The 25,821-nt window shown below is 47.4% G+C and overlaps 1 protein-coding gene across 1 annotated transcript; it reads left to right on the forward strand.

Moving 5' to 3' along the window:
- The first annotated feature begins 6,636 nt into the window (after positions 1 to 6,636).
- Positions 6,637 to 8,136, forward strand: LOC147016601 (zinc finger MYM-type protein 1-like). The gene has a single exon (XM_085847944.1). The coding sequence runs from the start codon at positions 6,637 to 6,639 to the stop codon at positions 8,134 to 8,136; it is 1,500 nt and encodes a 499-aa protein (XP_085704070.1).
- Positions 8,137 to 25,821: the final 17,685 nt, after the last annotated feature.

Raw genomic sequence — 25,821 nt, forward strand, 5'->3', positions numbered from 1 at the left:
CCTCATAACATCACCAAATGACGTCATAATGTCTCAAGCTTGACATATCTAGAAAGCACTCATCGAGGTGTTCAATTTGAGGTACTACACGATATGGTTCCTAAAACTTAAAAATTTGACCTTGGGGTCAAATATGTTTGACCTCAGGCGCTAACCATGAAGGTCAAGGCCAATCGCCACCAAAAATTAATCAGCTGAGCGCCAGACCATGAACTATATTCTCATGAAGTTTAAAGACGATCCGATCAAAATTACTCAAAAAATAAGGGTTTCGTCGACTCCGCTGATTTGCGACAAAGTGACCTTGACCTTTGACCTTGACCTTCAAAATTTTATGCGCTGAAAGGGACCTCTATAGCCCTCTGATGTGCGAAGTTACAAAAATTTCCAATGATAACTGTGCTCTGCAGAGTGATTTATTTATAAGTGATTACAGACCAAAAAAAAAACAAAAAAAACATATGAAGGTCAAGGCCAATCGCCACCAAAAATTAATCAGCTGAGCGCCAGACCATGAACTATATTCGCATGAAGTTTGAAGACGATCCGATCAAAATTACTCAAAAAATAAGGGTTTCATCGACTCCCCTGATTTGCGACAAAGTGACCTTGACCTTTGACCTTGACCTTCAAAATTTTGTGCACTGAAAGGGACCTCTATAGGCCTCTGATATGCGAAGTTACAAAAATTTCCAATGATAACTGTGCTCTGCAGAATTTTTTATACGTGATTACAGACAAAGAAACAAACAAACAAACAAAAAAAAAAAAAAACATACAAGCTGACGAACATATCTTGCAAAAACTTCGTTTTGGCAAGATAATTCATCAGCTGAGTTCTATACCACACCCTACATACCCACCAAGTTTGGAGATCATTCGAGCAAAGTTACTCAAAAAATAAGGGTTTCGGCGACCTCCATGATTTACCGCAAAGTGACCTTGACCTTTGAGCTTGACCTTGATCTTTATGTGTGCTGAAGGGTATTGTACTAATACTACGATATGTGTACCCACAAGAGTTTCCGATGAGAATTGTGCTCTACAGAGTGATATAAAGGTGAAAAAATCCAATGATTACAGACAAACAAACAAATAAAAACTTACCAAGTAACAGATCTTGCAAAAACGAAGTTTTGGCAAGATAATAATAAAAAATAAATACATAAACATTAATTGTGACGTCATTCGTGACGTCATAGCACCGTGTCTTGTCATTGGTCGACAGATAAATGGCCGTAACTTGGGAACTGCCTATCCGATGAATATCAAACCTTGAAAAGGCACATCCGCGGGTCCCCAGCAATATTCCTGGCAAGTTTCAATCGTGCAAAAGAAATAATAAAAAATAAATAAATAAACATTAATTGTGATGTCATTCATGATGTCATAGCACCGTGTCCTGTCATTGGTCGACAGATAAATGGCCATAACTTGGGAACCGCTCGTCCGATTAATATCAAACCTTGAAAAGCACATCCGTGGGGCCCGGCAATATTCCTGGCAAGTTTCAATCAGATCGGACCGTCAATCATGCAACAACAAAAAAAAAAAATCAAAATAAACATTGATTGTGACGTCATTGCACCGTGTCTTGTCATTGGTCGACAGATAAATGGCCGTAACTTGGGAACTGCTCGTCCAATCGATATCAAACCTCGAAAAGGCACATCCGCGGGTCCCCGGCAATATTCCTGGCAAGTTTCAATGAGATCGGACCGGCGGTCGTCGAGAAACGGCAGTCGCAGACAGACAGACAGACAGACAAACAGAGAGACAAACAGAGAGACAAACAGACAGACACACACACACAGATTGCTGGAATTATAGATAGACTAGTACGGGCCCGTAGGTGCGTGCCCGTAGGTGAGTACCAGTATGTGCAGCCTCTCTCTCTCTCAAACCTCGAAAAGGCACATCCGCGGGTCCCCAGCAATATTGCTGGCAAGTTTCAATCGTGCAAAAGAAATAATAATAAATAAATAAATAAACATTAATTGTGATGTCATTCGTGATGTCATAGCACCGTGTCCTGCCATTGGTCGACAGATAAATGGCCGTAACTTGGGAACCGCTCATCCGATTAATATCAAACCTTGAAAAGGCACATCCGCGGGCCCCCGGTAATATTCCTGGCAAGTTTCAATTAAATCGGACCGTCAATTGTGCAAAAAAAAAAACAAAAACCTAAATTAATATTAATTGCGACGTCATTCGTGATGTCATTGCACCGTGTCTTGTCATTGGTCGACAGATAAATGGCCGTAACTTGGGAACTGCTCGTCCGATCGATATCAAACCTCGAAAAGGCACATCCGCGGGTCCCCGGCAATATTCCTGGCAAGTTTCAATGAGATCGGACCGGCGGTCGTCGAGAAACGGCGGTCGCAGACAGACAGACATACAGACAGACAAACAGACAGACAGACAGACACACAGAGATTGCTGGAATTATAGATAGATGACAGCTCTAAAGTTGTCTTTGACTTTGCATACCAGTAAGCCCCAACATGGCAACCACATTATTCTCTTCAAGTGGAAATTGTGGGTGGAGAGAGAGGAAAGAGTCAGGTGAACTGTTGAACCAATGGGTGGAACAGAATGTTACAGACAGACAGACAGATGGACAAACAAGCAAATTATTATTAAGACTAGCTGGTACCCACAGAACATCCACGTAATGTAAAATGTGAATTCGACAATATTATGCAAGCAAACAATCTCACAATCAATCAATATCTCTATATCTATCCCTCTCTCTCTCCTCTGAAAAGGATATCTCTCTCCCAGCCCTGAACGGACAGACATCAGAAGAGAGGGACAGACATGACCCACGTGGACCATATTGTGCGAGTATCTACACGCAAGAAAGCAAAAGGCACAAAAGAGCAGATTTGACGGTAACACAATAGCAAGGCATTACTTAAGTATATAAGGGGTAAAGAACAGGTTCAGACAAGCCGGTGGGCGACAAGGGATTCGCTCGGATCGAAGCGCTCGATACGATGCTTTTCATTCTGACCGATCCACCGACGAAGATCCATTGCCAAGACGTATTGGTTCACATACAATTGTTCCTCTGCCTGGCAAGATTTTTCCTATTGCATATTTTGCCAACTGGCACTCCTCATGAAGATGACGGTAAATAGACACCCTATTTTTTAAGGACTACCATTTGAAAAATAAACGGTTTGCTGGTTTGTGCTGTGGAGCCTCGCGTTGCAGGCAGACACACACACACACACACACACACACACACACACACACACACACACACACACACACACACACACACACACACACACACACACACAGAACCCGATAAACTTCTCTCAATGCTCTTGTTTGACCACACCTCCTGAGGCACACAATATTTTTCATAAGCCACGCCCACTTTCCATAAGCCACGCCCACTTTCCATAAGCCATGCCCACTTTCCTACACCACTCCTACTTTTCATCAACCACTCCACTTTCCCTAAGCTCCGCCCACTTTCCTAAGCCCCTCATTAAAAAATGACGGTGAATAGACACCCGATTTTTGAAGGACTACAATTTGAAAAATAAAAGCTCAATCAAAAATCGGCTCGAGTAAAATTTTCAAAATATCTCGCAGTGTTTAATTCCGAAGTCTCGCTTCTCTACATTCAAAACTGAAGGACAAGTATTGAAAATACTGTACGCGGTTTTTTGGCCGCTGCACAGCAACGAGTGGTTGCGAGGCAACGAAATTCAAACGCGCACATTCCCAACAAATACTGCACATGTTGGCAAAGTTTCATCGAAATCGGTTTGCTGGTTTGTGCTGTGGAGCCTCGCATTGCAGACACACACACACACACACACACACACACACACACACACACACACACACACACACACACACACACACACACACACACACACACACACAACCCAACAATAATGGATATCTCGTATATATAGCGAATCCAACAAGTTTGAGCCCATTGAGGAAGAGCACAGTGAGAGTTGGTTAGTAAGGAAAGTGAAATGGCAGGTCAGGTCAGTTATGGGAGCATGTGCCAGAGCAGCGCGTCGCTGCGTCCACTTTCCGCCGGTACTCCAGGGGCCTCCGCCTGGCCATCCCCCAGGTAGATGCCTGGCCCATCCCCATCTCCTTGAGATGCCGATCAACCTGCTGCAACCACGATGCACGTGGTCGGCACATTGGCCTCCTCCACTCACGAGACTCCCTTGCTGAGAGAATCTGGTGAGCAGGATCAACGTCAGGAAAACGAGCCACATGTCCACATGACGCAACTGATGCTCACGGAGCATGCAGGTAACAAATCTCATTTGAGTCTCTCTCAGCAACTGCTCGATGGACACAAAGTCCGACCAGCGATAGCCAAGGATTCTCGGAAGAGACCTGGAACCAAAGGAATTAAGTCTCAATCTCAGATCCCTGGTAAGAGTCCAAGTCTCACATCCATAGAGCAAGACTGAAAGCACCAAGGACCTGAAGACTTGCACTTGGGTCCTCCTTCACAGATACCGGCAGCGCCACACCCCATTATCCAGTGAATCCATGATTCCCCATGCCTGACCAGACGTCTGTTGACCTCTGGTTGCAGAGACATGAATATCACTGCCAAGGTAAGTGAATCCCTCCACAACCTCAACATCCTCACCACAAATAGGCACAAACAGCACAGCAGTATCCAAAATGTCATTGAAAGCCTGGATCTTAGTTTTGACCCAGGAAACCCGTCATCCCAGTGGCTTCAACTCCTCATTCAGCACCTCAAAGGCCCCCAAAAGGATATCTAAAGTCTCCACAAAGATGACTGCATCATCTGTGAAATAAAGGTCAGAAATCTTGACATTCCCAGATGATGCACGACAGCTTGATCTCTCTGACATCTTCTGCAGAATCCAGTCCATACAAGTGCTGAAAAGTGTTGGGGCCAGAACACACCCCTGACAATCCCCAGTGACAACTACAAATAAGTCAGAGATGGTATCACCACATCTCACAGCACTCAAAGTCCCAGAGTAGAGTTGAGACATCAGATCGATCAGTTTTGGTGGCACCCCACCAGAGCCGGATTAACCATTAGGCAGACAAGGCATGTGCCTAAGGGCCAGCCAAAAATTCGGGCCACAAAACTTTAGGCAACTTTTTTTTTTAACATACAATTCTTATTGGTCTCGTAATACTGTTACGAATTTGGAAATCTATCGCATACAACATACAGGTTCCTTTAGCTCAGTTATCTCGGTAAGTACGTGTTTTATAGATAGCTTCCTCCCCCTGGTCTAATGGGTGAATAAGTGTAAATGTGCTGCGATTTGTTCTTGGAATACCCATCTCCTGCAACAACAACAACAACAACAACAGCAACGACAACAACGCCATCTTCACATCCATCCTGATGCTATGACGCTCGCGGAATTCTTTGTGCACACGTCAGCCAGCAGGCACGTGTGTGGGTGGAGTCGAGCGTCGGCATGGCGTCCCTCCTTAGCCAATCGGCAGGGAGCGGGCGTCTTCCCCGCCCCGCCTCAGACTCGACACGGTCGCCATTAGACACGCGGTCGGAGGTGAGGTAAACACTGTGTCGTGTTTAATGTGGTTTGTATTTTATAATAAAAGGTTTTGAAACATGTACATCTGATGTTCTATTTGCAGATTTAATCCATCGTTATGTCAGGACGCAAAGGTGGCTGGGAGCGAGCTCAGGAGTTGCAGAAAAAGAAGCATAAGGAGGATCAACTACTCAAGAAGACTCATAAATTGACATCGTTTTTCCATGTGGTGGAGAAAGATGCTGGTGTTGGTGGTGATGATGATACAGATTCAACTAAGGACTCTCCTTCAACATCCCCCGCAGTTGATCCTGTCGAAGACAGGCCGGCCGACGATGGAGACACGAGGGGCGAAGGTGCTTCAGTATCGACTCCACCGATTCCCAACGATGTCGGGTTGTTTGGTAACATCACAGACAAACTGCGCCATGTGTGCGTCAGCTTGGGCACTGACCATTTTCGGAACTTGGATGACAGTTATCCAGAAACGAAGCGCGAATACTCTGGGGTGAATCGCCTTCTTAATGCCAGTGCCTTCCAACGGGTTTTGCCAAATGGGGAGGTAGCTGATCGTGATTGGTTGGTTTATTCTCATGCCAAAGCTTGCGTTTTCTGTTTTCCATGCCCTCTGTTTTCCTCTGACAGAGCTGCACAGATTTCTGGCTCGGGATTTACTGATTGGAAGAATACGGCTCAGTACTTGAAGGCCCATGAACTCAGCCCAAGGCCCAACCATGAAATTCTATGAAGGCACATAGAATCAGTTCTAACATTTTGTCAGCGGAGTGCTGATGCCGGTCGAGTTGATAAGCAATTGCATCAAAACATGCTGGAGCAGCGCAGCTCTTGGAAAAATGTGTTGACACGTTGTGTTGCCACAATTACTTTTCTTTGCGAGAGGGGTCAGTTGTTTTGAGGTAGTAACGAAATTGTTTGCTCCAGCAGCAATGGTAATTACTTGGGCATTTTGGAGTTGATTGGCCAGTTTGATCCGTTTTTGTCCCAGCACATCCATTACCATGCCAATCGGGGTCGCGGTCACACGTCTTATTTGTCAAAAGCAATCTGCGAAGAATTAATTGCTATGATGGGCAAGCAAGTACTTTGTCTCATCAAGGATGAGATTTCGAAGTCGCGGTATTTCTCTGTTTCAGTGGACTCCACACCAGACATTGTCCATACGGACCAGCTCACTCTCATCCTCCGCTACGTCAACATGACAGATCACAAGCCTGTCGAGCATTTCCTCACGTTCATGAGTATCTCTAGTCATACAGGTCAGAATCTTGCTGATACTCTTCTCCAATACTTGAAGGACCATGACATCGACTTTGACAATTGCCGCAGTCAGATGTATGACAATGCTAGTAATATGTCGGGCAAGTACAATGGTATGCAGCAAATTTTGAAGACCAAGAACAGTTTGGTTGATTACATTCCCTGTGTAGGTCACTCTTTGAACCTAGTTGGTCAGTCCGCGGTGGATTGTTGCATTGAAGCGGTTTCATTTTTTGGGTTTTTGCAGCGGCTGCATGAGTTCTTTGTGGCATCCACACACCGTTGGGGTGTCCTGCAGACCCATGTGGAACAGCAACCTGGGTGCCTTGTTCCGAAATACCCATCGGATACCCGGTGGTCTGCCCGAGCTGATGCCACTGAAGCTCTGTTCCGCGGTTACCACCAGTTCCAGAGTGCTCTCGAAGAGATCTCTGCAGATGAAAATCAGAACAGGGAGACACGAAATGAGGCGGATTCTTTGGCAGAAAAGATGGGCACCATAGAAGTTGCCCTGATGTGTGAACTTTGGAATGATATTTTGCAGCGCTTCAACTGCTGCATCAAGTTGTTGCAAAGTGCAACCATAGAATTGACACCGGCTATTTGTCTGCTGAAGAGTTTGAATAAGTTTTTGCATGCGTGCAGAGAAAATTTTGATTTCTATGAGCAACAAGCATGTGATCGCTGCGGCAACAGCACTTACAAATCCGAAAGTCGGCGAATGCCCAAGCGTAAGAAGCGTGACAATGATGGAAATGCTACTGATGCCACAGAAGGGATGACGGGCCAACAAAAATTCAAAGTTAATACATTTTATGTCATCATTGACCAACTGCGAAGTGCATTGCAGAAACGCATAGAGGCGTATTCTGTAGTGCTGCAGCGGTTTGTCGTTCTGACAGAGTTTGACTCTATGACCGACGAGGATATCAACACTGCTATTACAGGGAATGTCAGTGTGTATCACAAGGATCTGAATACTGATTTTGTGTCAGAGTTCCTTCAGTTCATTTGCTGGTATAAAAACAAACTGCCCTCAAGTTCCCCCTCAACAGGGTGTGCACAGCATATGTTTGCGCTGCTGCACACCACTGAAGTTAATGCAGCCTTTCCAAACACTGAAGTGGCTCTCCGAATATACTTAGCACTGATGGCCACCAATTGTTCAGGAGAACGCTCATTTTCGCAGCTAAAGAGAATCAAAGATGTGAAGCGTTCTACCATGCATCAACAGCGTCTTGGTGCGTTGGCCCTTTTGTGCATTGAAAGTGATTTGCTCCGAGAACTGGACTGCACTTCAGTTCCGTAATTGAAGAGTTTGCAGTTGTAAAAGTGCGCAAGGTTGCAATCTAAGGTCTAGTAAACTGTAAAGCAAAGTGCCAAATCTGTACGTGTTTTGTCATGCATATATTAATACACTGCAAATTGTATAGAGGGATTAAATAAACTATTTTCTTTTCACATTAAATATTTGTCTTTTTTGTATTAAATATTTTGTTCTTGAATCAGTTCATCTTTTGTCTGGGGTCCATTTCCATGAGTCCGAGATCTAATTTAAAATTTTCAGGCCATTCTCTAAAATTTCAAAATGTGCCTTAGGGCCAGCCGAGGCTTAATCCGGCACTGCACCCCACGAAGACCACGAATCCTCCAGAGGGCATCCCAATTCACTGAATCAAATGCTTAACAGAGATCAATATAGACTGCAAACAGCCCCTGCTGAAACTCTCGTCTACGTTCGTTGAGGACCCGTAGAACAAGGATACGGTCAATCGTTGACCTCTTTGGTGGAAAGCCTGACTGCTCTGGACGCTGGTGCTAAAGCAGATGGTGGCGAACCCTATCAAGAATTATCCGAGCAAAGACCTTGCCCGGCACTGAGAGCAGCATGAACACTCGGTAGTTGTTGCAGTCTTGGCGATCACCCTTCCCTTTCTCGAGAGGGACAACAAGGCCACTCTTCCAGTCAGTTGGGATGATGCCATGTTCCAGGCAGAGCACAGAACTGCATGCAATGACATGAGTATAGTTTTTCCACCAGCCTTGAAAAGTTCAGCATGGATGCCACAGATCCCAGGAGCTTCACCCCATTTCAACTAGTTCACTGCAGCCTGTGTTTCCACAAACGAAGGTGGACCACAGTTGAATGGAGGGTCAGCAACAGTGATTGGAACACCCCTGACGTCCAACTCGACAGCTGGTGGATCAGCCTGGTCCAACCGCTCAGAGTAAACGGCCCGGCAGGCGTTCACTTCAGACTCCTCTGTCAAAAGCCTCCCACCCTCTGCTCGAAATGCAGTACACCGAGGGATGGGCTTGGATGAAAACAATGCGCGAATTCCTCTGTAATAAGGACAAGAATCACTTGACCACAGCTAATGCTCTACCCTCTCACAGATTCCTCACACAAAGGCCTAATTGTCCACCCTTAGCTCATGAACAGTTTTATGCCTCAGCTCCCTGAACAGCTCAGCTCTGCCATTCAGCCTGGCCCTGCAACTCTGGTCAATGGTATCCAGTGTCCCTTGAGAGACAAAATTCTTCTTCGCCCTTTGGTGATTTCCAAGACATCCACCAGCAACATCAAGGACAGTGGTTTGAAGGCACTCCACAACTCTTCAGGATCTCACAAAGTACCCAGACCCCCCAAATCTCCACTCAGCTTGTTCGCAAACTCCTCAGCTGCCCTCTCATCCTTGAGCTTGCCAACATCCGGCCTTGGCTGGGATGACACCATTCTCCTGGATGTATGGTGCAACCTCAGAGTTGCTACAACAAGCGGGTGGTCAGTATTGAGGAACTGAGCATTCCGGTAGCCCCTGCAGTTCTGGATCATCCTCCAGCGACCATAAACGAGCACATGGTCAATCTCCTTTGCCACACCGCCAGCATTGGAAAACCAAGTCCAGCGATGAGCTTGTGGGCACTGAAACCACGAAACGGCCAACCGAAGTCCACGATTTCTTGACCCATGGGGACCAAGACACGTCTCATAACCATCACTATCAGGTCCAGTCGATGCATTGAAATCCCCTAAGATGAGAAGTGTATCTCGCCTGGGGCACTGATCAACCACAGACTTGAGCATGGCATAGAATGCATCCTTCACAGTGAGATCACTCGCCTCAGTCGGAGCATAAGCAGAAACCAGGGAAAGGACACCCAAGGAGTGATGAATCCTTCGTCTCATAATACGCTCGTTGACCGGTGTTACCTCAATTATCATTGGAGTCAGCTTATTGGACACAGTTACAGCAACTCCTTGGGCATGGGCCGAAACGGAAATCAATTTCAGTGCAGTAAGATACTTCTCAAAATATAAAAATCAAAATAAGGTACTTCTCAATGCTAGACTCATTGTGCCGAGACTGAGACGCTTCTCATTATTGGGCTCATGGTGATGAGGCTAAGATACTTCTCAATAATGGGCTCATTGTGCCGAGACTGAGATCCATTTCAATGCAGGGCTCATGGTGCTTTGACTAATATCCATCTCAATGCAGGGCTCATGGTGCCAATACCGAGATCCATCTCAAAGCAGGACTCATGGTTTCAAGACCAAGATCCATCTCAATGCAGGACTCATGGTGCCAACACTGAGATCCATCTCAATGCAGTACTCATGGTGCCAACAGTGAGATCCGTCTCAATGCAGGATTCACAATGCCGAGACTGAGATCCATCACAATGCAATGCTCATTTTGCGGAGACCGAGATCCATCCCAATACAGGGCTCATGGTGTCGAGACCGAGATCCAACTCAAAGCAGGAATAATGGTGCCGAGACCGAGATCCATCTCAATGCAGGACTCATGGTGCCAACACTGAGATCCATCTCAATCCAGGCCTATGGTGCTGAGACTGAGTTCCATCTCAATGCAATGCTCATTTTGCAGAGACTGAGATCCATCTCAATACAGGGCTCGTGGTGCCGAGACTGAGATCCATCTCAATGCAGGGCTCATGGAGCTGAGATTCCATCTTCAAGATGTTATCTCACCCTGAGCACCCCCCCCCCCCATGAGGCTTCATTTTTCTGTTTTTTTTGTTTTTAAATGTTTGGGGGGGGGGTAAGTCAGGGATGTACGTTGAAATGCTTCCGATGTACATGGGGTGGAGGATTCGGAAAGAGAACATCACAGAGGAAGCGCCACGTCGAGACAGAGTGAAATGGTAGAAATAATTGTAAAACGTTGAAGCCGATTTTGTTGATGGATAATTAATTAATTATTAATGTTGAAGTTATTGATAAAATTATTAATGTTGATAATTAATTAATGTTGATGTTGATGGATGATTGATTAAACGTCCTTCATTTTTTGACGTCAACCCAAGGTTTGTGACTGGTGAGGGATCCAGATATCTTGTCATCGATAAAGGCCCTGTCATACCTTGACGATTTAGCCAGCGTATGCCGACTTCTGAAAAAAATTTCTAAAACGCTGGCACACGTCGAATATGTTATGAGTAAATTTTGTATACGTTAAGACCACGCTGAAAAACACTGCCATACGTCGTAGTACGCTGGCTTTCATCGTTGTACTTTGTGGTTGTCCTCAAATTTTTGCATGCTTGAAATTTTACGACATATGCCAGCGTATGACTCACACGTTCCGCTACGCTGGCCATAAGTTGTAGTATAGGCACGTTATGCGATCATTGACACACGTTACTTGTAAGTTACTCATCAGTCGAAACACATCGAGGTAATGTTTAGCATACCCGAAACTTATTTCTAACCTATGATTAACGTGTTGTAGGCACGTTACGCGATTGTTGAAACACGTTACTTGAAAGGTACTCATAAGTCGAAACGCGTCGAGGTAATGGTTAGCGTTAGTGTTCCAGACTCCCAGGTTTTTTTTGTTGTTGTTTGTTTTTTTTTTTCTTCGGTATGACGGTGATGTTGACACTTTGATTTCTAGTGCGGTTATCTACTATATAAATGGCAGTCCTTCTTTCCGTGTCTGTCTGTCTGTGTTTTTTTTGTGACGAATAAGCTCCTAGACCAGTGAACCGATCTTGATGAAACTTTACACATATATAGAACTAACATTCAGCTCAAGGATGCGCTCAGTGGCTCTCCATAAAAATGAAAAAAAATGTATTAAAAAAAAAATATATATATATATATAATAAAATTTCCATTAGAAAAAAAATGGCTTTCGAATAGTGTGCCGGCATATTAATCATAACAAAAGGCTTCATGGTGAAAAACGCTAGGGTTTTTTGAAATACAAAATGTTCGTATTCGTTGACTTTTTAAACATACACATTCTCCTCCCGTTATTTGAATTCTTGAACTGCACGCGCACGGCAACAGCTAACTGCTGATAGATCTGCTCATGAAAGAGCCAGGCAAGCCATAAAGGGGGTTAGGGAGACAATTGATAAAGGGAAGATAAATGATGTGAGTGAGTGAGGGCCAGCGGGCCTGTGTGTATGGAGTGAGTGAGGGCCAGCGGGCCTGTGTGTATGGAGCGAATGTGGTATGCGTGGTGCGATGAGTGATTGGGGGAAGGAGTGATTCCCACCCAAGTGACCCCGGGGTCAGAGTAATGTGAGTTAGTGGGTTAGTCAAATTGACAAAAATGGAGGTGGCTTTGCTGTTGGTGCGAATGTGGGCTCGAAACCCGTTTGGAGGGGTGCAGGAGTCCTGTTGACGGGCTGGGAGTGTGGCTGCAAACGGTGAGTATCGCTTAGTGGGCACAAAATAGGGCAAATTTCCCGGGTATTCCCGGGTACTTCAGCTAGTAATATAATATTGTTGCGAATTCGCGCCCGCCGGCGTGCGAACGGCCACGTAACTCGAATCGCGGCACGTCGCCCACCGGACGGACAATTCTGTCGTGACCCTCTCGGACTAACGCCGGGAGCTAGTCACGGGTGGGCCTTTCGGCCTCACCACGATCGTGCCAATCGGCCACCCACGTGGGATAGGGTTGTTCGCCAAACTCGACCTACCTAAGTACCCACGCGGCTGGTAGACCGGGCGATCGCACCTCGCCGCAGGTCGACTCCGGACACGGGCCGCTGAAGCGACCCGTTCCGTGCTATCGGGATAACCGAGCGGTGTTATCATCGGCCTCGACGGTTCGATTAATTATCGGGCGTTTTAGCCCACGGCCAACCCTTTACGTGAAGTAAGATGGAGATTCAAGAAAGGAAAAGACGAAGCGAAACGGGAAAACAGTTCAACATAAAGCACATTTATTTCGCGATGGCACACGGATAGCACACATATACAATTATACACCAAAAGCAAATGTAAAAGTGGAAGAAACACAACAATAATGCACAAAAAGCAAATGTAAAAGCAAAACACACAATGCAGATATACCACTGACTACCGAGCACACGGCAACACTTATACAGTTTTACTTCACAGACGGCACCGACAACACATATACTCAAAGCAAAAGAAAAGGACCACCCTCAAGGATGATGGGGGCAGACGGGCCTGGGGCCGAGACCGCGTCGGGCCTACCCGTCTGATGATGAGCCGCAAAATGGCGGTGGCGCCTCGACTCCGCGGGCCTCGCGGACACTGCCTGGTATGGGGTGGGAACGGGGCCCCCTTCTCGCACTATCTCAGCGCGGGGGGAAACAGGAGGGGGTTGTCGATGCTCGGGGGAAGGAGGATATCTCCCTGGCTCGGGTCCCGCGACGAGCGTCTCCACCACGACCTCGGTCGCGTTGCCGGCCTCTCCTCTCCGCAGCTCCCCGACTCTGACACGAGCACCCCCTGACTGCCTTCGCCGCCGCCACCTCTCCAACTCTCCACAGCTCCGTCCAACTGCCTTCTCCGACTCCTCTCTTGACTGGCTCTTCCCAACTCAACTCCGAACTCCACTTGACTTTTCCCAACTCAACTCAACTACTCCACTTGACTTACTCAACTACGAGCGAACGCGGTCCTTTATAGCCCCCCGTGGCTTCGCTCTTTCACCTTCGACCCTTTACCTCTGGCTGGCTCCCCATTGGACAGAAGAAAAGTGGGCGTGAATGCTTTTTGATCCGCGAATCTGCATATAGCGACCACACTCCGACGCACCTGGAGGCGGGGCCAAATCGCCCCACGCTCGCCGATAGGACGGAACAGAAGTGGGCGTGAGTCGTTTTTGATCCGATTGCTTCGGAAAGGCTGGTGCCTTTGCACCCGCTGCTCGGTGCGCGCCCTGCACGAGTCCAGTATCGGTACCCACAAGCGGCGCGGGAATGCGGTGATGCGATGGTTGCGAGGGCGAGTTGTGACGGTAAAGGTCGTGGCTGTTGTTGTGAAGCGGCGTTGCGGTTGGTGGTTGTTGTGTGATGGCTGTTGAGACGTGGTTGGTGGTGGTAGTAATGGTAGTAATGGCGGCTGGTCCAAAATAAAGATAGTAAAAGAAAAACGGCTATCTAAAAGGGTCGCAGCCCGCATGAATGACATTTATTCCCTCTAAACAACGGGTTTGGGCCTAACTACACATATACTTACAGAGATATCTCACCTAAGGGACCTGAATGGCGGTTTGCGAATTTCGTCAACCACAACACTACCCCCTCCCCTTTTTACAGACTCGTCCCGAGTCGTCAAATTTTCGTGTGCCATCATGTGTAGTTTTCCCCTAGTACATTTTACCTACGGATCCCTGAGTGCGACATTCATGGTATTTGTGTCCCCAAAATAAATAATCTGAGGGCTGAGTAACTACCGAAACAAACTCACTCACACGGACGACTTAAATAAAATTGCTGGCGCTAGGACAGACATGCCGGGGGCACACTCATATGTACAGTACATCTTAACCTTAACTTACAAATTTTACACTAAACCATGGCCCAGGATCATTGAACTCTGCAAAAAGAAAGCAGTTAGCAGGGAGCCAGGCTGCCCACATGCAGTCTCTGGCTCAAACAATGCAGGTGACAGGGAACGTGGCCGGCTGCTCACACGCAGTCCAAGGCCTTCCCTTTTTAACTGAACGCAGTGAACCACAACGGTGCATGGGCTGCACAAATGCAGTCTCCGTGCCAGCTCAAGTGGCACACACAATGAACACAACGAATGGATGGATGAATGGATGGACGCAAACACGGTGCACGGGCCGCCATTGCAGGCCCGTGTTGTAGCTGCCAACAGGGCAGTTCTCGCAGCTTGCAAACTGTTGCCTTGATCCTGGCGCACATGGCAATGAACAGGGGGGGGGCAACGCAAAATTGAACGGGGCTGGTGAACAGGGGCAGTGGGCATGGCATGGCAAAAGCAGCAGGCAAACACAGCCCGCAGAAGAAGGCCGCTGCAGGCAAACACAGCCGGCAGATGAACTGGCCGGCACAGGCCTTGAAGCACAGCAGCTGCAGACAATCCGACCGGCACAGGCCTTGCAGCACAGCAGCTGCAGACAATCCGACCGGCACAGGCCTTGCAGCACAGCAGCTGCAGACGATCCAGCCGGCACAGGCCTTGCAACAGCTGCCGATGAAGTGGGCCGGCCTTTGCCTTGCAGCAACGCAGCCAGCAGATGAAGCTGGCCAGCCTTTGCCGTTCAGTGGAGGTTGGTGGAGGGAGTGCGGTGGTGCTGGCCACTCGGAAGGTGGGCTCGGACCTACCCTACGGTCTCCCTCCCAACCTATCGCCTTTGCCTGTCACTGTCTATACCCACTCCCTTAATTTGTCAAACCCCAATTTAGCCCCAACTTATTTTTTTAATTTTACTTTCCCACTATAAATCGTCCCCTAACCCCCTGTACTGTCCTTGTTCGGCTAACCTATCCTGTCACCTAGCCTACTCCCAACCCCTACATTCCCTTCCCGGAGGGGAATAAGGGAGAGCTAGCGTCCTTTGTCGAGGCCCAACGAAGCCTCAGAATGGGCTCCCCAGACTTCAGCGATCTATAACACAAAGTGGGTCCAGTAGCCCACAACGAGAGTGAGGGGATGGATGGTGCGGAGGGGTACACTTCCTATCTACCCTAACCATTTAACTGTTAAACTACCCCGGGGCTTTCAACAAGCGCCTCTCGCTTAAACTATTGGTTCTATAAACCCAGATTCCCGTCGCCTGTGTTGGTGTCCTCACAATTTCGGGCCTCGCCCCCCCAATTTTCTCTCCGTGCCCTCACACGGTCTCATGGCTGGGACACGTGGCTCCCTTTGGCATGCACGACCCTCTGCCGAATCTCCCGCTATGGCACCCCCGGGCACTACACTGCCTCCGAGCCTACCAGCTCCCTAACACCGGGGAGTGCCCCCCATGGCACCTCCCCTGAAACGCACACGTGGCAGGCTGGCTTCCCAGGCCCCTTTCCGAGGGTCACCCGTGCCCACAACACTGCCCACGCGGCTAATGGCGCCCCGGGCCCCCGCACCAAGCAGGCGCACCCGTGCCCACTACGCTATCCCGGCCCCCCATGGGCCCTTGGCCTACTACGGCCGACTAGCCTGGTGCCCGGGGTACCCACTCAGCGATACTCACTTTTCGCAGCCACGCTCCCAGCCCGTCAACAGGGCTCCTGCACCCCTCCAAATGGGTTTCGAGCCTACATTCACACCAATAACAAAACCACCTCCATTTTTCAATTTGACTAACCCCCTAACTCACTCTACACTGACCCCGGGGTCCCTTGGGCGGGAGTCACTCCTCCCCCCAATCACTCATCGCACCATGCATTCCCCATTCGCTCCATACACACAGACCCGCTGGCCTCACTCACTCACCAAGCACATGCTTCCACTTCACTCACCAACTCTTCAACACACTCACCGCTGAACTCTGCCATCCTTCTATCTACATCCCCTAACTAACTCGTGCTCCCACGTCATCCCTTACACTAAAGTACGTTCCTTTTAACACTACGTAGCTAAACTACATCCCCTCTACACATTCCCAAGTCTGTCACTGTCTCCAAATCTCTAAAATAACTTTTATTTCCCCACCTAAAGCTCATCTAAATCCCTCTAACTAATCCATTCCACGGACTCCATGAGGACTTACCCCTGCCCCATGAAGTCGGTCTAACTCAGCTAACCCTTCCCCCTAACTAGTTTCCATCCTGTGCCCTGTTCAAGGGGGTCTTCCACCCCTTGCCCAGGAATCCTGTGCACCCGAAAGTGAGGCTTGCTGTTCTTTTTTTTTTTCTTCTAATTGCGCAGCACCAGCGCGGTAACTCACAGCTCGCGCACTTTGCACCTGCCCGTGACGTCATGCAGCTGCACGTGTACCTCGTCCTTCCTTGGACGGTACCATCCGGCAGGGATACCCCTCCTGCCGGATTCCAACCCCACGTGCAGCCATGACGTCACCGTGCGCGTTAAAAAAAAAAAAAGCCCCACGTCTCGAGGGGTTCCCCACGCGAACACATGTTCTTTGCCCGTTGGAGCTTAACACACACGATCGCGTGGAGAACCCGTCCGGTCCAAATCCATTTACCTGCCTAAGCTTTGTCCGTCCGCGGGATCGGCAAATCCACCGCGTGCGTTTCCGGACCGGGACTTCACTCTCGCAAGCTAGCACGTGGGGGCCTCGTGCGTTGCACAGCACGGACCTCGTGCTCGCTGCTGGGTGAACCCGGCACGGTCCCCGAAACAACTACAGCCGCTACCCGGCTTTCTTTCTTCTGTCGCAGTCTCCGTCGCCATTCCACACACGCACACCTGCGTGTCACAACGCTCACACTCCACTCCATTACATTCGCACTGGGAGACGCGGCTGCATGCTCACGCATGCCGACCGACATCTCCCTCACATACCGCTCTCTCACACACACAGTCTCCCTTGCACTCGGCTGTTCACTCACGCATGCCACCTCCCTCGCACACGTGGCTCCACTCACTCGCGGCCTTCCACTCACTCGTGCCATTTCCCTCACACAAACCATACCACTCACACACGGCACTCGCCCGCGGTGCCTCACTCATATTGGCCGTTTCACTCACACACACGGCGACACACACACACGCGGGGGCACTCAACCGCGGTGTTTCATCCATACTGGCCGTTTCACTCACACACACGGCCTCTTCCACTTGCGGTGCCCCTTTTACACACGGCGTGCTGGGAAGCACGTACTCCGGCACAGTCGCCACCACACCACTCACACACGGGGTCGCTTCCACACACGGGGTCTTTGTCACCCACCCGGTCGCTCTCACACACGCCCTTGCACCCACGCTATGCGTGCGTTGCAGCACGCATTTCGCCACACTCGTGAACACACACCTCGACACCACACACACCGGGACAACCACACTGGGGATTCGTGTCCCCACAAGGGTCTCCGGGGCCTCTATAACCCCCAAGCTCGGCGTGCACCCGTCCACAGCACTCGTCCCCTCGACCTCGCAAAGCACGACCGAACCCACCTGGTCGTGACTCGCCTCAAGGGGGCAGACTCCCTCCCCTCGTTCCTGGAGGAGGCCATCCAGCTGCTCGCACTGGGTCCCCACACACTCCGCGAGCTCACCCTCACTATCCTCCACTACCTCCGTGTGTGTGTGTACGTCTCTGGCCTTGTCATTATCATGCAGTCTCTCCTCTATTTTTTCTGTCTCCCGTGTCTCTATACATTTATAAGTTTCTGTTGTCTCCTCGTGTCTATTGGTCTCCGCTTCTTTCTGGCGTCTTTCCCTTATCTTTATGTCGGTCAACCTTGCTTTCTCTTTAAGTCGCTCCCGTCCTTCCCTGTTTTTCACTCCTTGCTCTTTCACGATCTCCGCGTACCTCATCCTTGCTTTCCGTATTAATTGTTCTTTTCTCTCCCTCCCAATTACTTTCACCTCGTCTCTTGTCTCCCGAATTATTTTCTCCTTACCCGCCTCCACCGCGGGCCCGACAGCCGTTGCACTCCCTCCCAGCTCGTTCGCTCCCACACGTGGAGTCGCCATTTTGAGCTCCCTGGCCACTGCCTTCATGCCCGCCTGCAGGCTTCGGCCCATGTTCTGCGTCTCACCCCGCAGCCCTTTCATTTCTTCCTTCATGTTTGTTTCCATTTCGTTCATTTGCTGTGTATTCGCGTCCATCTTTTCGTTCATGCCTTTAATTTCGTTTTTCATTCCATTCATTTTTGTATCCATTTTTGCCAGCATGGCGAATAGCTGGGCCATGTCGGGTGCGCTTGGGTGAGCCGATTCGGCCAGGATCGGGAGGTTTTGGCGGAGGGGGGGTGGGGAGGTGTCATACACCGCGGCCGCCGCCGCACTTATTTCGGGCTCTGGGTTCAGTTGGACGAGTTCGTGTTCCTGCACAACCAACATTTCCTGCACGGGGATTTCATCCTGGACCATGGATTCTACACATTCTACATCCATTTCTAATACCCCCGGCTCCCGCTCGCCTTGAGACGCCATCTTATTTCTCGTAAAGGGTTAATTTGAATCGCTCGTAATTTGGAGGGAATCGGGGGTCGCTCCTCTCACCCCTGGACCGATTCCCGTGAATTTAGCTGGAGAGAGGAGAGCCCGTTTTCCCGTTCTCCGATACCAGTGCCGCGAGGAGGGCGATGAGTTTATATCGCACGACCTGACACCAGTGTTGCGGATTCGCGCCCGCCGGCGTGCGAGCGGCCACGTAACTCGAATCGCGGCACGTCGCCCACCGGACGGACAATCCCGTCGTGACCCTCTCGGACTAACGCCGGGAACTAGTCACGGGTGGGCCTTTCGGCCTCACCACGATCGTGCCAATCGGCCCCCCGCGTGGGATAGGGTTGCTCGCCAAATTCGACCTACCTAAGTACCCACACGGAGTGTAGACCGGGCGATCGCACCTCGCCGCAGGTCGACTTCGGACACGGGCCACTTTAAGCGACCCGTTCCGTACTATCGGGATAACCGAGCGGTGTTATCGTCAACCCCGACGGTTCGATTAATTATCGGGCGTTTTAGCCCACGACCAACCCTTTACGTGAAGTAAGATGGAGATTCAATAAAGGAAAAGACGAAGCGAAACGGGAAAAACAGTTCAACATAAAGCACATTTATTTCGCGATGGCACACGGATAGCACACATATACAATTATACACCAAAAGCAAATGTAAAAGTGGAAGAAACACAACAATAATGCACAAAAAGCAAATGTAAAAGCAAAACACACAATGCAGATATACCACCGACTACCGAGCACACGGCAACACTTATACAGTTTTACTTCACAGACGGCGCCAATAACACATATACTCAAAGCAAAAGAAAAGGACCACCCTCAAGGATGATGGGGGCAGACGGGCCTGGGGCCGAGATCGCATCGGGCCTACCCGTCTGATGATGAGCCGCAAAATGGCGGTGGCGCCCCGACTCCGCGGGCCTCGCGGACACTGCCTGGTATGGGGTGGGAACAGGGCCCCCTTCTCGCACTATCTCAGCGTGGGGGGAAACAGGAGGGGGTCGTTGATGCTCGGGGGAAGGAGGATATCTCCCTGGCTCGGGTCCCGCAAAGAGCGTCTCCACCACGACCTCGGTCGCGTTGCCGGCCTCTCCTCTCCGCAGCTCCCCGACTCTGACACGAGCACCCCCTCGACTGCCTTCGCAGTATTTTTGTATTTTTGACATAGTATTTTTGCCACGACTCCGGGTCCACAACAATATCATAGGTCACATGGCTTGACAGCCATATTGGATTTACCCTAAAACTTTCAAAAAAATCTTCTCTGGAACGGCTGATCAGATCGAGGGGAAACTTTACATAAATGTTCCCCAAGCCTTAGGATATCAGGGTATTCACAAATAATTGATAGCTCACATGATCTGGCAGCCATATTGGATTAAATAAAAATCATAAAAAAATTATTTCTCTTGACCCGCTTCATCAATCGATTTTCATGGAATTTATTTTAAACCCGTTCTGAATTAAATTGAACAATACTAAACGACATGGGTCAGGGTCAAGTGTCCGATCAAAGTGGGGTTGCATCAAAGCGGGACATCTTAGTGCCCAGTCATCACTGCCAGCAGTTATAGAGTGGCAGTTATAGTTATGTCTATTAATTATTAATTACGTCACACACTAATACACAAACACCACACAAAATACACGATACAAAACTACACAAACACTACACAAAACAAGTCTTTGCAAGGGTCTGCAATATCTGATTGTTCTTTTTCTTGTTGTTGGTGGTTCAACATCACCCTCCTTTTGTACCAACAGCAGTTGGTTTTAATTCTTTTTATCAATGATCTTCTTTAGTCTACCAATCGGATTCTTATACTGCTGACTCAATATTATATTCCTCTACGCTTTTCACATCTGCTCCATCTTCTCTTGCTCAATCTACATCTTGTTCTATTTCGACTACTCCGAAAAATTTGGATTCGGACAGCCGGACAGGATTTATTAGTGGGTCAGATGAAATCAAGTTTCGTTCAATGCTTCTAAAACTCAATTTCTTCCTATTTCTCTCAATTTATAAATTTCAATTAGAAACTCAGTTTCTACAATTTTACCACTCAATGCAGTAAACATACTTGGTCTTACTGTAACATCAAATCTATCTTGGGAACCTCACATTGTACAAATAGCTAACTGGGAGTTAGTCTGTCTGTAATAAAGTCTGTCTTTAATGTAGTCTTTTGTCTGTAGTAATGTAGTCTTAATGTCTTTAATGTCTGTCTGTAATAAACTGGGAGTCCTGTTCAGATTGTGAACACCATTTGCTACGGTTATATAAAGGATTGATTCTTCCTTGTATAGAGAGAGTACTGCTCTCAAATCTGGGGAGGGTCTCACTACATATTTACTTGACAGAGTCGTGTCTCAAGCAATCCAAATGAACTCTTCCAATCTGTCCTCAAAAATTCAACTTGTTTGAGTTACGCCATAACGTTGGCTCTTTCCATTTTTTTTTTCATGGAAATTACTTTGGGTTCTGCTCTCGAGAACTGGCTGCTGGTATACCTCTGCTATTAGCTAGATCACAAAATACTCAGCAAGCCACTACGTCACATGATCATCGTCTAGCCATTGGCAACTCAAGGGTGGGCCGTTGTGATGTTTGTTTCTTTCTCTTCACTGCTCAGCTCTGGAAATCTTTACTTTCTCATGTCTTTCCTAACAGTTAAAACCTTCCCCTTTTCAAAGGCAGGTTTTCCAGTTGGTCAAAAGACCCTTAGATTATTTTTCCTTTTCTTTACTTCTCTATTTCTTCAGTTCTTTGTTGTTTCATTTCAGGCCTGGCCTCGACAAAGACAATGCAGTCCATGACTGGAGCATTTTAAGTAAAAATAAATAAACATTAGAGTTGTGTAATATTTTGAGAGTTATCATGGTTTTGGATGGGGGATTTTCTGAGATGGTGGTGAACAGCTATCTTGAACACCGAGAGGAAACAATGAGATTGAAGAGAATGTGGAAGTTGGTTCTACAGGTGGGGTGGGAGGGAGGGGGGGGAAGGAAAATGAATGAGTGGAGGTGAGCAGTGATTGTGGATTTTTGAAGTTTCACCAGAAGGGTGCTGAGGTGGACAACATGCTCCCTGCAGGAAGATGAGTTTGAGTGAATGAACTTCCTCATGTAGATCATTAAGAAAGTAGATGAGACGGTTTGGCATGTGGTCCTTTTGGAGAGAGAAAATGAGAATGTGAGATTTGTCTGGATTGAAAGACATATTCCAAGTGTTTGAGCAACTAGTGATTTTGGAGAGGGAAGAGGCTGCTGCCCATCCACTGAAGGGTGAGGGATGTCACAGCAAAGGGTGGAGTCATCAGCAAATACATACAGTAGCCTGCAAAAGTATTCACCCCCAACCAATAATGCCACATTTAGATGAATTGCAAATTATGTAGAAACAATATTTCCAAATGAAATTTTTTATTCATAAATGAAGAGTTCAAACCAACACATTGATATTGTTGAAGGAGGTTACATGTCAGGAATACCTGAAAAAACATATGCAAATCAAAACTTCACTGGTTTTAAAAGTATTCAGCCCCTTCGGCCAGTACTTGGTGAAAGCACCTTTTGCAGCAATGACTGCTATGAATCTTTTTGAGTAGGTCTTCACCAGCTCCGCACAGTGAGATGGTGAAATCTTTGCCCATTCTTCACATGAAAATTGTTCTTGTTCTGCCACATTTGATGGGGATCGTCGATGAACTGCAATCTTAAAGTCTAGTCATAAATGTTTGATTGGGTTCATGTCAGGACTTAGAATGGACAACTCAAGAACATTTATTTTCTTCTTATTCAGCCACTCCAGTGTGGCTTTATCTTTGTGCTTCGGATCATTGTCCTGATGAAATGTGAATCTCCTACACAGTTTCAGATTAATGGCTAACTCAAGCAGGTTTTCATCAAGGATTCTCCTGTACTTTTCACCGTCCATTGGCCCTTCTATCCAGACAAGCTTGCCAGTGCCTGCTGATGAAAAGCAGCCCCATAACATGATGCTGCCACCACCATACTTGACAGTAGGGATGGTGTTGACTTGGTGATGTGTAATGTTGTGCTTGTGCCAGATGTAACAATGAATTTAGACCAAAAAGTTCAATTTTTGTCTCGTCTGACCACTAGACGTTTCTCCACGTGCCTGCAGCCTCATTAAGATGCTGTTTTTTTTCTGTTTTTGCAAACTCCACACAAGTTTTTATATGCGTCTTTTTCAGTAATGGCTTCTTTGTTGCCACCTGTTCATAGAGGCCAGCTTTGTGAAGGGAATGGGATATTGTTGATTGATGAACACTGACCCCATCTCAGACAGAGTCCTGCAGATCTTACAAAGACATTGTTCGATTTACAGTGACATCCCTAACCAGTTACCTTTTTGCCCGGCTGCTGAGTTTGGATGGGCGACCTGATCTCGGTCGAGTCTGGATGGTATGATATATCTTACACTTCTTAATGATGGATTTCATCGTACTCAGGGGTATAATGAGTGACTTTAAAATCTTCTTTTAACCTCTCCTGAATGGTGCTTCTCCACCACTTTATGTCTGACTTCTTTGGAAAGCTCCTTTGTCTTCATGTTTGCCTTGTTGGTTGACTAAGTGAGTTTCACCTTAAAACTCCTTAAGTCGCTATCACACCTTTACGTTTTAGCCAGCGTATGCCGATGTACGAAAAATTTGGCGAATACGCTGGCACACGTCGAATACGTTATGGGTAAGTTTTGTATACGTTAAGAGCACGTTGAAGCACCCTGGCATACGTCGTAGTATGCCGAGCTCGTCGACAAATTTTGTGCATGCACAAAATTTGTCGACGTGCTTGGCGTATGACTCACACGTTCCGCATACGCTGGCATAAGTTGTAGGCACGCTACGCGATCGTTGACACACGTTACTTGTAAGTTACTCATAAGTCGAAATACGTCGAGGTAATGTCTAGTGTACCCGAAACTTATTTCTAACCTATGAGTAACGTGCTTTGAACCTATGTGTAACATATCTCCAACGCATATTGACGTATGTAGACTTATTTGACATCTTCCGGATGACCACAGAACTTACTGAACATGTTTCTAACTTACAGCTACTGTATAATGGCATATTGGCAGCGTTTAGGAGAATTGGTATACAAAAATGGAGTTCACAGGAGGAACCTGTCAGTGTTCCAGACTCCATGGTGAGCAGATGTCCATGTCAATCCGAGAGATGGAGGATCCGGCAAGGCTGAGACGAGAATACCTACCAGCTGTCCTCCAACATCAACATGACCTCATCGATTTGACACTGTACCAGTTGCGCGCCAATAGAGCCAGGAGAAGAAGAGGTGAACGGAGGAGAAGGAACTGGGTGAGACCATGGATCGGGAGGCGACGGCAGTTTGGCATGTATGACCAGCTCATGGTGGAAATCCATAACGAGGAGTTCTTCGAAGTTTTCTTCGGCATGACGGTGATGTTGACACTTCGATGTCTCGTGCGATTATGATTTGAATCGTCGAGCGGCAGCCTTTTAATAGGCTATGCCACATGATCGTCGGCGATACGCTGCCGCGCTATGCATCAGTTAGACTATCGTTGGGCATAAGTTGTGAACGCCGACAACACGCTAAGCATTTGTTGGTATAAGTTATCTATAAGTTTTCGAAACGTTCTGTGTACATTACTAATATATTATGCATACGTTCAACTCGTTATGAACACACTATTATACGCCCAAAACTGAAAAAAAAGTTCAGCGTACGCCAGCGTTTTAGATAAATTTTGATACGTTGCCATACGCTGGCTAAATCGTCAAGGTGTGACAGGGGCTTTAGATAAGTGGGGGAGCTTAATTTTAAAGTTAAACCACTAATTAAAATAATACAGGTGAAACCTATTACACTTATTTTGTAACCTTCCAAGCAAATAATTTGCTCCTGAAGTAATTTAGGTCAAGGGTTTGAATATCATTTGTTCTCATCTTTGTTATTGTTTTGTCATTGAATGATTGTGATCACCCTATATACCCCATGGGGAGTTGATGGTGATGTCATAAATTTAATTCTTCACGAACATCGGGTCACAGATCAGATATATGAATTTTAAGATGACGATTTCAATTCAACTAATTATAGCTCGAATATCACTTCACCAATGATGTCATCATTATCACTTTATCTACCCCATGGGGAGTTGAGTACATCTGCCAAGTTTCAATTTTTTTCATTGAGCAGTTTTGGAGAAAATTATGTCTAATTTTTTTTCCCTTTAATCCAATATCCAATAACTATAATCCAATAACCTGCTGTTGGCTTAGCAGTTAGGGTGGTGGCCTGGGATCCTAGGATCCTGAGTTCAAGCCTCCATTGGCTGCTGAATTAACACCAGGGGGTTGACTCAGCCTGTCATGCTTCCGAGGTTGAAGAAATGAGTGTCAGTGTAGCAACCAAAAGTCTGTACATGAAGGGAAGGGGTATCAACGGATTGATTAAACCTGGTATTGGTGTGGTGCATGCATGATAGGCCAAATGGCCTCCTCCTGTGCCTCAATTCCTTGTAAATCCTTGTAAATATGACTGCCATATCATGTGACCTATGACATCAGAGTTCGCAATAAAATATTCTCCATAAGGAGTCCCTCCTATTTTTAAATTT

Source organism: Eptatretus burgeri, chromosome 11 (genome assembly GCF_056783735.1).
Source record: "Eptatretus burgeri isolate ZD-2024b chromosome 11, Ebu_testis_v1, whole genome shotgun sequence".
NCBI lineage: Eukaryota > Metazoa > Chordata > Myxini > Myxiniformes > Myxinidae > Eptatretus > Eptatretus burgeri.

What these genes read in the sequence shown, in the direction of transcription:
- LOC147016601 (XM_085847944.1), top strand. Translation starts at nt 6,637, where the DNA reads ATGGGCAAGCAAGTACTTTGTCTCATCAAGGATGAGATTTCGAAGTCG.